At 49.1% G+C, this 15,725-nt stretch overlaps 1 protein-coding gene across 10 annotated transcripts in view; it reads left to right on the plus strand.

Moving 5' to 3' along the window:
• Positions 1–15,725, plus strand: part of CADM1 (cell adhesion molecule 1) — a 136,047-nt gene that overhangs the window by 77,002 nt on the left and 43,320 nt on the right. For all 10 annotated transcript variants that reach the window (XM_048328526.1, XM_048328529.1, XM_048328527.1 and 7 more), the window contains exons 2-3: positions 13,915–14,061; positions 14,975–15,127. In XM_048328526.1, the coding sequence (XP_048184483.1) occupies positions 13,915–14,061; positions 14,975–15,127 (300 nt within the window). The remainder of the gene's footprint in view (positions 1–13,914; positions 14,062–14,974; positions 15,128–15,725) is intronic.

Below are 15,725 nucleotides of genomic sequence, written 5' to 3' on the forward strand. Positions count from 1 at the left end.
AAAGCCGTTCATCACCCTGCGTGGCTGCCGCGGGGTATCCACGATGAGGATTCAGCCCCAGCTGGAGAAGAACCTGTTGTGCTCCACGATCCATTCCCATGCACGCTGCTTAGATCCCCATGTTCAGGGTATGAGAGCAGGACGAGCTGCTCCCAAATTAAGTACAGGCAGTAAGAAAAGGAAATTTTGCTGGTTGAAGTCACCTGCCTCCTTGTGGGTGTTGAGCATATGGTGTCTGTGTCAAAGCATTTTTCCACAAAACTTGAGTGTTTTATCTCATCAGCTGAGCTTAATACATTCCATTCACAGGATGGTTATCCCAGGGTAATGACTCCAAGGCGCAGCCTTGAGGAGGTGAGCTGAGGGAGGAGTGTTGCTCCCAGGGAGGATGCTGGGGCTCAAGCCTGGGCGAGTTGTTGGTGTAACTTCGGAGGCGGAACCCAGTGAGTGCCTGACTCCAGTGAGTGATGACAGCCGTGCTCCAGAGTAGCTGCCTGCCTGCAAACCCTTCTGAAACGCACAGCCCTGGCAGGTTTAGCAAAAAAAAATAATCTCCAACAAAAAAGCACCTTCACTACAGGATCTGCCCAAGTGGTTCCTCAGCAAAAACCCTTCTAACGTTTATAAACCACTTTTAAAAGCCAGCCTGAGCCAGACTGTCATTTCAGTGCCTTGCTAGAAAAATACCCGTGAGGAATTGTCCTTCATTTGTAGCTCCAAAATGTGGTGTGTCATCCAGTTTGGTGAGAGCAGCGTTTACTGGAAGGCTAGGGTTGCTGGGGCTTAAGGAGGGGTGTTCTGGACAGAGCGTGCCCTGAGTTAGAGCAGGTTTTATAAAGTGGTTTTAAATGCGAGTGATTAAGGGGAGGATTTATCTTGCTCTCAGGTGCAAATGCAGCTCCTGATTAAAAGTCAACTGCTGAAATCTGAAATTTTCACAACGGCACTGCTGAGTTATTTATTGTGGAGCATTTCCATTGAAAATGAGCCTTGTTTTAAATATCCTACCCTTGATATGCTGAGTGCGAGGGGGCCAGGCTTACAGTTCATGAAAACTTGGCAAAAACAAGCAGATCTCTTCAAACTGTTGGGGTTTGAGAAGAGAACTGTGAAGAATGTGTCTAATTGAAACTGTTCTTTCAAGAAATGCTAAGCAAATGTCTGGTAGATTTTCTGCTGCTGTTGGCAACATCTGTAAAAGGTCTCATGTCTCCTGTGACATGGCAGCAGGAGGGTTGGAGCCTGCCTGGCTTTGATGGTTGGAGTGTCTTTTTATTTGAAATACACTTACTGTGTGTACAAACAGAAGGAGGGGAGGCTGTGTGTGTGTGATCGGCTGCTCCGCCTGGTTCCACCTGCAGCAGTGCTCAGTGCCAGCTTCGTGCTGGGTGACCGAGCCCCTTGGCCTGGGGAGTCACCAGCCCTGTGCTGCCCAGCTGCTCCCTCGTGGGCATGAGAGCAGGTTTGTCCAAAATTGCAGCAAAAAGTGGAGTACCACATTTTTCTGGGGGCTCCCCGTGTTGCCCAGGTTTGTGCCCGGGAGGACGGGGAAGAGCAGCGGTGAGGGGAGAGCAGGGTTGAAAAAGCCAATGTTGGGATGTGAGCAGTGACCTGCCCAGCCCCAAATCCCTGTCATGTGCCCACACTGGGCTCCTCAGAATGTTCCAAAGAGCTGCTGTGGGGCGCTGTGGGTGGCACTGAGGTGGTGGTGGCGGCAGCTTGGCACGTTGAGGAACTTTGTCACTGGTCATTGCAGTCTGTCTAATCCTGGCTAAAAGCAGTAAAGCCGCCGTGGGGCCAGGCGTGGCGAGAGCCTGCAGGGGTTTGCGGTGGTTTGTAATCCTGGGCACATCGAGAAGGAGAGGCTTTATTTAATTCTAATAATGGCAGAGATAATGTTGGCTTTGTGATAGTCCTGGGCACAGCTGTTCTGCAATATCCACGGCGGCGCATGCTGTGAATGGCTAGCAAGGTATCGAGCCCCCAGGATGTTTTCCTTGCTTTTCAGTGCCTGGATGGATTGCACTGGTTTATTGGAAGAGCGCTGACTTTGTGCTTGCAGTAATTAATTCCCTTTTCCGGGCTGGGGGAAGGTTGTCTATAATTTCCTGCATTCTTTTATCATAAGGCCAAAGGAGAAGCTCAGAATAGCGAGCAGAGAGGAACGCTGCATACATGCATTTTAAATTTAGTTTCAAGCAGTTAAGAAGACGGATTTTTGGTGGAGTGGCCTCACTGTATTTGCAGTTTTTAGACAAGGTGACCTGGAGGATTGGTGCTGGATGTAGTGTCCATTTCCAAAATCCCTGGCTGTACTGCTCACTCCAGCTCACCTGTAAATCCATACTCTCTTCTCCTTCAGGGCACTGCAGTGGGCTGGAGCTCAGGAGTTTGTTTCCCTGCTGGCAGTCCTGACAGTGCCTGTGGACAGGAGGAGGGTTGTTGAGGGGGAGTACAAGTGTGTACTGACCAAAATTCATTTGTCTCTGAGCCTGGAGACGTGGGAGAAGAGCAGCAGAAAGTGTGTCCTCCTGCTGTCCCCGCTGCCTGCCCTGATCTTAAGGACACCCCAGTGCAGGCTGCCAGCGAGGGCTTCCCACAGGTGAGAGTGAGCAGAAGAGATGGCAGATACTTGCTTGAGAACAAGAAGGGCAAAAAAAAAATGGGGGAAGAATGAGTTTCTTGGGTATTTTCACTGATTTTGGAGGGGTTTTCCATAAGATGGTAAGCACTGCGTGGCTCTGGTGTCTGGTATCGCCTTTGCCTTGTAGCCATTGCTGTTCCCAGCACGTGTCCCATTGGAATGGCATCTGCAGACAGGCAGTGAGGGCAGGCTCATAAGCCAAAGGGCCAGGGTGGGAATTGCTCGAGTTTTGGCCAAGCCCTGGGTGTAACACGTGTGGAGGTTCCAGAGGGAGCTGCAGACAGTTTCCCATGGCTGCTCCGAGTGGTCACTGGCTGCCGTCTGGGTCCCAGCAGCACTGGACAGCCCCGTGCCGGGAACGGCCTCGGATCGTTCTGGAAGGGTCCAAGTGTGGAGCGAGGCAGTGTTTGGGGCACTGCTGGGGCTGCAGCGCTTCCCTGCTCCCCTCTGCGGGCGCAGCCGTGGGCTCCCCGAAGCCCTGCGCTCCTGTTGCCTTGCCAACACGGTGCAAGGAGATGTCGGAGCAGAGAGTGGCTGCGGCAGAGCCGTCATGCCGGGGGCTCGGGGTGGCAGGGAGAGGAGGAGGAGGATGAGGAAGAGAGGGAGGAGGAGAGAACCTCACCGCCCAAAAACACCCCTCTGCACCACGGCGGGGAGGGAGAATTAATAACACTTGCAGAGGCATTCAACGTTCACTCCTTGCTACTTCTGAGATTGTACAACAGCATAATTTTTTAATGATGGGTAATGATGAAACATCAATTTCAAATCTGTTTTCTGCCTGGTGCCTGAAGCTGCAGCGTCAGGCTCGGCTCAGGCAACTGGGTGCCTGGATCCCTATGGGTGGAGCCGGTGCCTGCTGGTGTTTGCCGTGTGGGTACTGAGGAGCAGTAAATTGAAAATTGCTTCTAAATGGGCTCAGTTTGACTGTTTTAATGCTTCTCGGGAGAACACAAGAAATGTTGAGATTTTAAAACAGAAGCGGCACGGCGGTGCCTGGTGGTGTGCATTGCTGGTGTTTGTCTTTCTTTACAGTTCACGTCCCTTTGGTGGTGGCTCAGAGGCGCCTCACCTGAAAGCGGGAATGAAATGCCATTTATCTCAGCCTTCCCACCTGCAGAACCCTGTGGTACAGGGCTGTGGGGACAGGTGTGAGTCTGCTGGGCAGCCTGGTGCCCCGCGGTGCTGTGACAGGGACGCTGCCCCCAGGGAGGAACAGTGGCACTGTCCTGCCCCCACCATAAATTCCCTTGGCCGCAGGCTTTGGCGTTACCTTGTGCTCCGTTCTACCTGAGATTGCTCATCCCACCCCTGCCTTTGAGGCTCTCCAGGACATTCTTCCCAAATGTTGGTGCGCATTGGCTACGCACCACCCATCCTGCTACGTATGGGAATGTGGCAGAAAATGAACATTTCAGCCAAAAGATAAAAATATATAATGGGAAGGCTCTTCTTGCTGCAGCTCTCCCTCAGAGCAGACGCTTCAAAGGCAGCAGCGAATGGAAGTCACTCTCTGGAGCTGTCTCGTTCTTTCTCGAGGCAGTGTTTTGATAAATGTTGATGAGTTTCACTGTAAAACTAAATGACATTTATAGCACGATGTATGCTTTACCCATTGCTTAATTATACCTAATGGTGTTGGATGGAAAAGGCATTTACCATTTTACTTTTGTTTAAAATGACAATCTAAACCTCAAAGCCTGTGGGGTTTTGTAGAACGATGACGATTTAATTAAGAACTAAATACAATCTAATTTTAAAAGGCAATTGCAACTTTAAGAAATAAGTGATAAAATTTACAAAGAGCTTGCTGAGAGAGGAGTGCTGTGCTCGGTGTGCCTGCTGTGGGATGGGGCGGGCATCTGAGGGGGTTTGGGTGCAGATTTGAGGAAGGTGGGATGAGGACCATACCGAGACTTGTTTTCTCTCTCATCATTACTGTATTTTTTTGGTCACTTGCTTTACGGTCCTGTTGCTGCACCTGCAGAGGCAGTGAGAGCATTGGGCTAATGCAGTTTATAAACCCAAGGGTTTATTTTCGTGTGCAGAACACGGTTTCTCTTCCCTTCCTCCCAGCTCTGCCTTTGTCCTGGCAGCCAGCAAAGAGAACAGAGTCTCTATTGAAAACAAGGCGTGAGGAATGAGCGTGGATCAGGCAAGCTGCATCTTTAAAAATAAACACTAGAGCAGAGCTTTGTGCCTTCCACTCAGCTGGCAAAAGCACTGACAGCAGGCAGGAATGTGTTCAGGAGCATCTGCCCTTTCTCTTCTTTTCATGGGTTTAGTCAAAACAAATCCCATAGATGAAGGGAAAAAAAATACCAAAATGCATTTTATTTCCCCGAGCCTGGATGAGCCACTGGGCGGAGGCTGAAGGGGGACGTGCAGGATCTGCAATGAGGAGATTAATGTTTAAAGATATTAGCACTGGTCCTATACTAACATTTATAAATCCGAGGGGTGGCAGATTGAGGGCTGATGCCACATTTTTTCTTCCTCCTCTGTAAAATAATAAATATGGTAAAATAGCTCTCAGAGCTGCCTTTATCATGGGGATGAATCAGGACAGTTGGTGTTGCAAGAGACTTAAAACTTACAAATATGTTGCCCTTTAGGTGAACATTCGTCATTATGTCTGATCTAGACTAAAGGCTTCTCGTATACCTTTTTATCCTTCCTGGGAAGCAGAAATTGGAAGGAGTCCTCACTTTGATCATAATGTTGCTGCTGAGATTCTTCCACCCGTTTTTGGGGGGAGTGTGTCGCTGATGGGGGTCTATTGTTCTTTGAGAAAAGATCTTGTCTGTGGTCTCCAAAGAAATTTAAAGGGGGGTGGGGACATACTTAAAAGAAAGTGAAGGAAAAGGCCCCTAAAGACAGTGCCCTTCTTTATGGCACGGTGTCCCTACAGGTGATGGGTGGACAGAGAGATGACTGTGGGCACAACAGGGCTCCAAAATCCAGGACTGTGACATTCTCATCTGCGCTCCTGCCCAGGGAGATGAAGAGTGGACAGATAACACCTGTGAGCAAAGCCACTCCAAAGGCTGGGAGTTCATGGGAAGCGAGATCAGCTTTCTTCCCCTGGTGGCAAACTGGGAATTAACTTCAAAGGGCAAAAGAAACTCAGCTTAATCTGTGGAGGAGGGCTCATCCTTGAGCATTCAGTGTTCGGTGGGCAGTAGTGAACTCCCATGTACAAGCTCGTGGTCGTTCCAGCTGGTAAATGTTTTGCCTTCTGCTTTCACATCACAGTTTTGGGAGAACAGCTGGGCAGGTGTTTTGGGGAAGGCTCACAGAGTCGCTCCTGGGTATAACAGTGCTGTATTTAAGGCTGGCTGCATGCTGAGCCAAAGGGTGGGAATAGGCCAGGATACCCCAAGAAAACACAGTATTCCAGTGTATTCTTTGTTGGTCCTTTGCTTTGAGGACATTTTCTACAGGTTCGCACGTTTCTTATTAATTTTGTTATTTATTCCTTGCTTATTTCAGTGGTGAACTAAAGATTTCAGACTTAAATATGCAGGCAGTTGAAAGAACGTCCTTTCTACAGGGAAGAGACCAGGCTGATGTTGATCAGAATTCATCATGGGTGCTTTATGGAAATAGAGATTTCTTGGGTTTAAAAGAGATTATTAAGCCGCACGTTGTGACAGATGCTACTGACAGTAAAAAATAAAAAGGATGTGAAAAAGTCTGCAAGAAATGGGTTACAGGTATGGATATAAGACATATCTGCTCATTAGAGTAAAATGAAACCCGTCATCTGACTTGAAACAGGATTCCTTGTTATTGGAAACCCCATCGCTCTGGCTAATGGGAATCGGTGTTCTGGGGTGCACCTGGGGCACGTGCTGTCGGATCCAGGAATTGAGGGTGTACCAAAGCAGACCTTATTAGCAATGGCATCATCCCAGGGGGCTTGGAGAGTATCTGGAGCTGAGGGGTTGGAATGGTGGGGTCTGTGGAAGGGCTCTGCTGCTGCACAATGCCATGGCACGGTCCCCCCATTGCGTCCCCGCGGTCCCTGGCTGACACCCCCAGGAACACGGGTCTGTGCTGAGGGGAAGGTGGACAGAGAGCAGATGGGGAGCTCCCTCCACAGGTCCATGTGCCAGCTCGGGGTGTGAGCAGTGCTGTGCTCGGTGCAAGGCAGGTGGCAGCTGCCGGCCACCACAGGGCAAAAACAGAGGTGACAATGATGGTGACAAACCTGCAAACATGTAAATTCTCTCCTCCTGTGCTCAGGTTTTGGCAGGGGCTGCTGCAGCTTTACCCCTGTGGCAGAGACTGAAAGGAGTGTGAGGCAGCAGGTGTTGTTCTGGTCAGGGAAATGCGCAGAACATGCTCTTTGGTTGTGAAAATGGAATATTTTGTGCTTATATCTGTGCTTCCTCCTCTTAGCTGCAGCGACCTGATCCTCATCAGGGTTTAGCTCCCCATGGAGCAAGTCAAGGCAGGGAAAGGAAATTCCACCTGTGTTTGAAACTCGGGTTTAATCAAGGTCTCCTTCCTTGGGTTTGGGCTGTGGGTGTCCTTGGTAGCGATGTAGCTGGAAGATAAATGCAGATAAGGAATTCTGTATTAGGGCTCCATTAATAATAAACGTGTGTTGATGCTAACTGAGTGTTATTTAAACACACGGAGTGGAAGCAGCAGCCTGCTGAGAGCCTCTCGTGTTGTCAAACCTTCTCCCTTGCTGATCCTGCTTCCAAGCAGTGCTGGGGCATGGCAGTGGTGGATTTTAGGTGGTGTCCTTGGCGGGTGTTGGCTGGCAGTGGCAGCTGAGTGTCGGGGGAACATGAGGGAAGGGTAGCTGACTGTATTTCTGCTGAGGGGCCACTCACAGCTTTGCCCTTTCCTGTCCTTTTGGTCATCCTTGCTTCTGTCCCTCAGTGTCCCCCAACAGCCCCCTCAGAGTCCTCAGCAGCCTTCCCTTCTCGGATCCTCCACACAAGATTTTCTGTCTCCCTGGTGCAGCCGAGGAGCTGCTCACACCGGTGTCCTTGGGGGACGCTTGGATAAATCTCTGACCTTATGGGGGAAGGACAGTGTTTAGTAAGTGACCTTTTACTGTCAAGGCAATGGACCATCAGCTGCTGGAACCAAAGCAAGAGACCAGCTGCTTCTGTTTCTTAGAAACATATTAGAAAGGTGGAATAAAAACCTGAGATATGCAGACCAACAGACCTCTGCTGCCATTCCGAATTCTTCCTCACCGGGCTCCCGGCGCTGCGTTTGCCCAGTCCCCTCTGGTCAGTGACAGAGCAGATGGATATTGATCCTCAGTGTCCGCCAGCAGTAACCTTTGAAGGGACAGGCGACGTATGGCCAGGGAGTTTGATCTATCAATATCTGGGTAATAGAAAGACAAGGGTGACATCTAATCCCAGCACAGGTGACAGATCATAAATCTGCGCAGATGGGGCGATTGGCAGCAACAGGAGTGTGAGGGGAGGGCGAAGGAACTGCTTCAGTCTGAAACACCCTTGGCCACAGGTGCAGAGGTTTTCATGGCAGAAAAAATAATTTTGTTCCTAAGATCCAAAGAAATATTTTAATTTGGGCATAACACAGGATTTTTGTCCCTGTACCATTTTGGTTTCAAGCAGTGGAAAGAATTCCCTGATGCCATTGCATCACACAGATATTCACTATGTTAAAAGTCAGTGCTGCCTCCAGTGTAATTTTGGAGCTATTGTCATCTTTTATTCTTACTTTTTAAGCCAGAAAAGCCATAAAGGTGGCAATGGCATTTTTTTTCTTCACAAATTTAATATCTGTGCACAACTCGCTTGAATTTGCTGTATATTTCTCTGAAGTGGCTGTTTCATAGCATAAACTTGCTCCTCACAATAAGCAATTTTTAGCACCATCTTGCACGTTCCCCCTGAGTGTGGAGAGTAATTCAGGGGAAGTGTGACTGCGGCGGGTGCGAGCGGGGAGAGGAGCCGGGCGCGGCGCTGCCAAGAGGCGCCAAAAGTGCTCGCTCGCGAAAATCTGTGCTGAGAAGGAGGGGAAGTAGGTCCCTGTGGCTGCTGGGGCTGAGCACAGCCTGTGGCAAGGGATGAGATCCTGGTGGCAGGAGCTGCTCTGTCCCTGCAGACAGCGTCAGGGAGACTCAAGGAAATCAACGTCTTGGGAACAGTTTCTGTGAATGCTAATTCCTCCCACCCGTCCTTTTTTTCCCTCCTAAATGGGTACTGGGGCTTTGAGCATCACCAGGGGATCCCAAACGTGGCACAGCAAAGTTGTCTGTTGGCAGTGCCCTTCCTCAGAGCAGTTCTCTTAGACCTGGCTGCAGCATAAAGAAAGGGTAACGTGCCTTAAATCTGAAGGTAAAAATCCAAGTACCAGGTGAGCGTTACCATATCAATTTGCTGTAGTCTCTGCCTCAGAGGGAGACATGGAGCAGCCATACCCCATTCCCGTCATCACTGAGCAAACTCTGCCCCGTTTGGCTCTGCTGCACCTTGCTGGAAAGTCCCTGTTCCTCCTGGTGCTCAGCGAGGGATTTTCATGGGCCAGACTCCCTAGTGCTGTATTGCAGCTGACAGACCTGCCCAGAACTAACTCAAGAGGGAGATTGTTCTAGAATTCTATTTGTTTGCCACCATCACTTTTTTTGAAGAGCTCTTTGCCTGGGAATTGGAGTTGCTGAGTCTGTTGCTGGCCATGGAGAAGATGCTGAAGAGGGAATAAGAGCTACTTGAATGCAGGAAAATCTCAGAGAGGCTTGACTCAGGGTCACAAAGCTGATAATTACATCTTATTAGAAGAGAAAGTTGCTGTTTCAAAAGGTTAGTTGTGAATCTTGATGGAAAACAACATTTTCCTCGGGGGCTGAGGGCCACACTGACAGAAGAATTGCTCGGAGGTGCCGCATCTGGCCCCAGGCTCCGTGGCCTTGGAGGCTTCCCTTAGGGACTGTGCATGAGTGGAAGGAGCAGCAGCTGCCTCTTCTGCCCTCCCTGCACCCCAGCCTCTCACAGTAGCCTTTATGTGAGCGGGTGAGAGCACCGCTGTCTTGGTGTGCTTCGGACACCCATGGAGGAATCCAGGCTGGCTTTGGTGGGGCTGCACGAGCGTTGCCTTCTGACCCAACCTGTTCCCTCCTGGCACAGCACCCTCCCGCTGCAGCTCTGCCCTCCTGCAGCGAGGGCCGCGCGTGTGTCCGTGTGCTTTGTGGGCAGCCTGGGCTCCAGCTGTTGCCATTCTCTCGCCCATGAAAAGATACCATGAGATGAACTCCATCAGCAGGGACTGCCTTTCCTTGCCAGCACAATCAGTGTGGATTGTCCGTTCTTTTCCAGAGTTCAAGTGTGACAACTGCAGCTTTTTAAAGCAGTCTCTCAAGACTTGGAGCCCAGATGTACAGAGCTCCAGCAGCTTCTTCCAGCACTGCCTTGGCAGTTCTCCTCTCCCTCCTAGAAGCAAATCTGCAGAGTAGTTAAATGGCCCTTGGGTTCCCTTCTTTTTCCTGTATCTGATCCATGACCAAGAGTCTCTTTGGTTCCCGTTCTCTTCCTGAAAAACCGATTGTGATGTTTGTGTTAAAGGGAAGAGATGAAGCCCTCAGTGATGGATGAGAGCAGAGGAGCTGCTCAGCTCAGGGAGGAGAAGGAACACAAAAGAGCTTCTGGGGAGGTGGATCCACGCTCAGTGTTTATAAACCCACTTGTCTCAGCTCTGGATTTAACCACCACGTTCCTTTTAGGTACTTGAAACTGATAGATGAATGTTGACATTCAGATTGTGTTAATTCTGGGGATGGAGCCTTGTGTCGCTTTTTTCCTTGAGCACGTGGACAGTTTGTGTATCTGTGTGAGTTGTTTCTTCTGACTCAATCTATTAAGAGGAATTTTGTTTAGGTTTACGGGCTTTACATAGTTCAGGTGTAATGAAAACCCCTCTTCCTTGGAAAGCGTTTGTGTCGGGATCCCGCAGACTGAGCCAGCAGTACTGCAGCTCACGCTGGGGCACCTGTGGTTAGAAATTCCGTAGAAATTGAAAAACCATGCTCCCCAGCACGTATTTTTAATCTTTCCCTCTTCTCTCCCTGACGCTTCCCTCTAGCCGGGTGTCCTACAAGTGGAGAAAGAATTGATTTTGAATGTGACCGCTGCATATGAGCCAAGGTCCCTGGGCTGTGTCCAGCTGAGGGGAACTTGTTTGAAACACAATTTACTCATCTGTGTCTGTCTGCAGCCTTAAGAGGAGAGACTGCAGTGGTCTAAGACAGGAAGACAAGTGCAAAAATTAATTGTACAGGTTGCAGCCGAAGCGTCCCTCAAGCATTGTGTCCCCCCTCACTCTCCCTTCCAGTAAGTGTAAAGCACGGTGTCGTTTTTCACCTTGCAAAGAGAGATTCAGTAAATGAGGCTGGAGAATTGCTTTGGGTAATGAAGGAAGCATACATTGTGTTTTCCCTCCTCGTGGCACTGCAGGCGCCCATTTTGGTGTTTCCCTTGCTCTTTAACACCAGTGCACGTGTTGCCTGTAGACAGGAGCTCACCCTGGAGACCCCCCCCCCAGAAAGTGGCTTCCTTTCTGTTCCTGTCCCACTCCCTCTGGAGCAATGCCTTGTCCTCCAGGTCAAGATGTTCAAGACTCCGAGTCCAGCCCTGCAGTCTATCTGTCCTGCAGTCTGTCCAGCCAGTCACACACTGGGATGAGGATTTGTCCCTTGTGTTGGAGTCCCAACAGGAAGCTTTGGTCTGATACATGGGCACTGTGCTGTCATAGTCCCTTCACGTGTAATAGATGAAAATCTGTCCCCTGTCATTCTGCTGGGGGCTTTCTGTTGGATCTGCTTGTGCTGTGCCCCTCCAAGGCATTGCCAAGGATTTAACGTTGGTTCTCGACAGTAATTTTCCTTTGCTTCTTTCAACTCCTGAGATTCCCTCTTGGGTCCATAAATTTCATCTCCCCTCCCCAGCCTGTCCTTCTCTGTTCCAAAATATTGTCATGCTGTGCATGTACTTTAATGCTCCTCAAAATACATGTACACTGACAGTAAATATTTACTGAGAAGCTTCCCGAGCTGTTGACAATGAGGATGGGTCTAAAGAGTTCTTGCTTTGTGTTGCATTTTTATTTAATTGAGAGTTTGTAATCGATGCTGCTCATGGAAACAGCTTTCCTGCCTTGGTAAGCAGGAGCAGGTAGGAATAGATGCCCCAAAACCTGGAGGGGTGCACGCCGGTGCCTGTGGTGAAGCACGTTTAGGTCAGCAGAGCAGACGGCGGCCGATCAGACGCCCTTTGATTCAGAACAAAGAGGCAAAGCCCAGGAGGCTGTGGCTGCTCCAAGCCGTGGAGGGGCTCAGCGTGTCCTTATGTGCTCCCTGCCCATCATTAACCCGGATAAAAGCCTTGTTCAGAGGGATCTGGTGCCAGCCCAGGCTGAGGTGCTGGACTCTGTGGCCATCCATCGGCAGGTTTAATGCAGCAGCATCCCAGCGTGAAAAGCTTCAGTGGCTTGAACTTCAAATAATTTATTTCTAAATTACTTCTACTGTAATTCTTATTAATTCAAATAGTCTTCTAAGCTGATGTAAAATTCAGTAAACCCAAGGAACAGTTTAATGAATTGAAAATAGGATTGAGTCTTTTAAAGTAAATGTAAAAAAATATGCTGGCAATAATTGCTTAGATGGAAATCGAATCTTAATAGCTTTGTTAATGATTTGTAGGGAATATTGCGTTTATGAGAACATATCAAGCTGATCCTTGTGCAAGAACCTTGTTTTGAATGGATTTGATAAAATTATTCCCCAGAAGCAGTTAGTAATGTTTAATATTTTTGCTTGAACCACTTTTGAGATGTTTGATTTCATTGATGCCAGGGCCTGGCTGTGGCTGTGCAGGGCACCTCCACGGCAGGATGTGGCACAGGCAGGGTAGGGCTGTGCTGTGATGGCCTTTGGGGTCTGCACCGTGGTTTGGGATTTGAGAACAGAATCATTTAGGCTGGAAAAGCCCTCTAAGATTATTGAGTTCAGCCATTACCCATCGCTGCCAAAGCTACCATCAACGTGTGTCCCCAAGGTTCAAGAACACCACATTAAGGGTGCTGATAGCGTGGTGAGGTGGCTGAATGCTCATCTTCTGATCAGAGGCTTTGAGCAGGACCAGCTTCATCCTGATCCACAGAATGTAGAGCAGGAGCCAGGCAGATGTCTGGGACAGGCTCTTTGCCTCTCTTGAATGGGGCTTGGGCTTTGTGCTCCAATATGGGTGTTACTGTTTAATAGTAAATCTTGTTGCTCCTCAGAGTTCATCAGTCTGGAGAATCTGTCTAAAATTTACACTGAGAGGGCAGAAAAATGTGCCCAGACTTCAGCTCGCTGCCCATCAGGCGTGGACAGGAGTCTGATGGTTTATCAATCTTTCTCTTTCCAAACGATGCACCTTTTTTTCAAACATTAGTTTCCAAGGGATGTCAAATAATAAAGGCAAGTTGGAAGGAAAAAAAATTACAAAAATGCAGGGTGAGAGAAAAACTGGGGTTTAAATACCATCCCCAGATTTCCTGTGTGCAAACTTTACCCTAATCCTGCATTTTTGGGTTTCTCGTGGCTAAGGCAGCTGTGGAGCAGCAGAGGATTCTCTGACCACCCAGCCTGGGGCCAAGTGCCCAGGTGTCCTGGCTGCATTTGGAACATTGCCAATCAAAGTCTCAAAATTTCTCCCACTTTGATTCCCAATGGTTATGGAAAAATTGAAATGCAAGGCTATTCCCACTCCCCTCCCCTGCGTCCTTTGGTGTTTGAGGCGAATATCTCAGCGTGCGGGTGATGTGATGCTTCAATTCATTAGGAGGAGAGTTTTCGGGGTGATGACCTGTAAATGATTACAAGGCTCCCACAGCATAATTGCATGGGATCTTTTTTTTTTCCTGCTGCTGGACATTAATAGCACCTACTGATTACACAGAGTGAGTAACGACTGATTCCCTGAAGTCTGTCTGCTCCAGTCAAGGGATAAGTGCTTCTTACAGCGAGTTGTTCTTTCCAGGTAATTTAACAAGATTTGTCTGTTGGGTGAGGAAGGGAATTTGTGGTGTTTCTGTGTGGGGCAGTAGTCCTTCCTCTATTTCCATCACAGACCTCCTTTCTCACTGCTCCTCTACCAGCTGGTTGAGGGACCCAGAGTCAATGGCTCACTGGCCAGTGTTTCTCCCGTGGTGGCAGTGGAGGTTTTCATTCCCAAATGAAACCCACTGGTGTCATTTCTGACCTTGAGTCCTGCCTTTGCTTTGTCCTGCAGGTGATGGTCAGAACTTGGTGACAGAGGATGTGACAGTGGTGGAGGGGGATGTGGCCACCATCAGCTGCCGCGTCAAGAACAGCGATGACTCGGTGATCCAGCTCCTGAACCCCAACAGGCAGACCATCTATTTCAGAGATTTCAGGCGTAAGTTTATGGTTCCTCATTTGGCCATGGCTCCTCCTGTGCCTCACTTGCTCTCAGGATACGGTATTTGCTGAGATCTCTCCTGTTTGTGCAATGCTGGGCACTTACAGTTCAGTTGGTTCTGTGGAGGAAGGTGAGATAGACAATCATAATCTTCTCCTTAATGGAAAACTTCATGGTCCCCTCTAAAAGTCAGAACATCTTACTTTGCAATAGGAATTGATTGTTGTAATTCAGGGTGAATTGCAATTGAGTGCCAAATATTTAGCTGACACAAACAAATTGAACTGGGCGACACCGAAACAGCGCAGTGTCGTTAGAGGTAATCTCTTCAGGCCAAAGACTGAAAATTTCAGGACAATCTGTGCTGCTTTTTACCCAAACTAAAATCTCTCATCACTTGCATGTCCAGTGGATAAGTTTGTCCTGTGGTGACAGTGCCATGGTGGCTGCGGTGAGATGCTTTAAATGGTCTGTGTTAGTGCCACTGTGGGGACACAGCCATATTCTGTGCCCAGGAAACAACAGGATGGGAAACCAACTTTAAATTCTACTTTTCCCAATTCCTTCCTCATTCAGGCTGTCCCTGAGTGCCTACAGTCAGTGATGGGGCTGTGTAGACACCATAAGCATTTTACCTACGCATCCCTAAGCCACCTGGTAATAAAACCACGTCCAAAGACTTGATGCTGTGCCCAGTGGTTTTCTCATGTTGATTATGTGAAATGATCTGAGAACTAAAAGATTTTATAGGTCCAGCTTCAAGGTAGGAAGCAGGATGGAAGCTAATCAGGAGCCCAGGGGTGCTCGCCTTGATGTGCTGCTGTCTGTAGGGGTCTCTGGGATTGTGGTGTGGCGGGAAGGGGACGTTGCCTCTCTCCGTGCAGTCACCCAGGCTGTGCTTGCCCCACAGCGCTGAAGGACAGCAGGTTCCAGCTGGTGAACTTCTCCAACAGCGAGCTCCGAGTGTCCCTGACGAACGTGTCCATCTCTGATGAAGGGAGGTACTTCTGCCAGCTCTACACCGACCCCCCCCAGGAAATCTACACCACGATCACAGTGCTCGGTAAGGACGGCTCGGTGCTCGCAGGGAGCTGTGGAGTCCCTGGACACACAGGGTCAGTGGGATGGGGTTCTGTGTGGCCCTGGGAGAGCTCCAGCCACCTGGAGAGAGATTTGAAGCAAGGATTTGAACGCTGAGTGCTGATGGCCGGGCACGTGTGGCCACGGGACCGACGCGCTGGCAGTGACAGCAGCTCCTCTATTCGAGCGGTTCCTGCCAATTAGCAGCAGCTTTTAAGGCTCTATTAATGGGAGAACCTGAATCAGGGAGGGTGACTTAATGTAAGATCTCACTTGCTGATTAGTTTAAATCTTCCTTCTTTTGCCTAATGAGATTTGGGTCTTAGGTTTTTATACGTTGTTAAGTAATGTTTATAAGCAGTTTTACTCCAGCTATTACAGTTATCAACACCTTCAAAGTTTCTGTGCACTTTCCAGCGCTCACAGGCATGCGAAGCTCTTCCAGCTCCTGCCTCTAATCGTGCACAGGCAAAAACAGTTTGTTGGATTTAATTTCACTGCTGGCAATGCTGAGAAGGTGTTTGAAATCAGAATACTCATTTCATTCACCTGTAAGCCAGCACCGCATGTCTTTCAAGTGG

The sequence above is a fragment of the Corvus hawaiiensis genome, chromosome 25, assembly GCF_020740725.1.
Source record: "Corvus hawaiiensis isolate bCorHaw1 chromosome 25, bCorHaw1.pri.cur, whole genome shotgun sequence".
In the NCBI taxonomy this organism is placed as follows: Eukaryota; Metazoa; Chordata; class Aves; order Passeriformes; family Corvidae; genus Corvus; species Corvus hawaiiensis.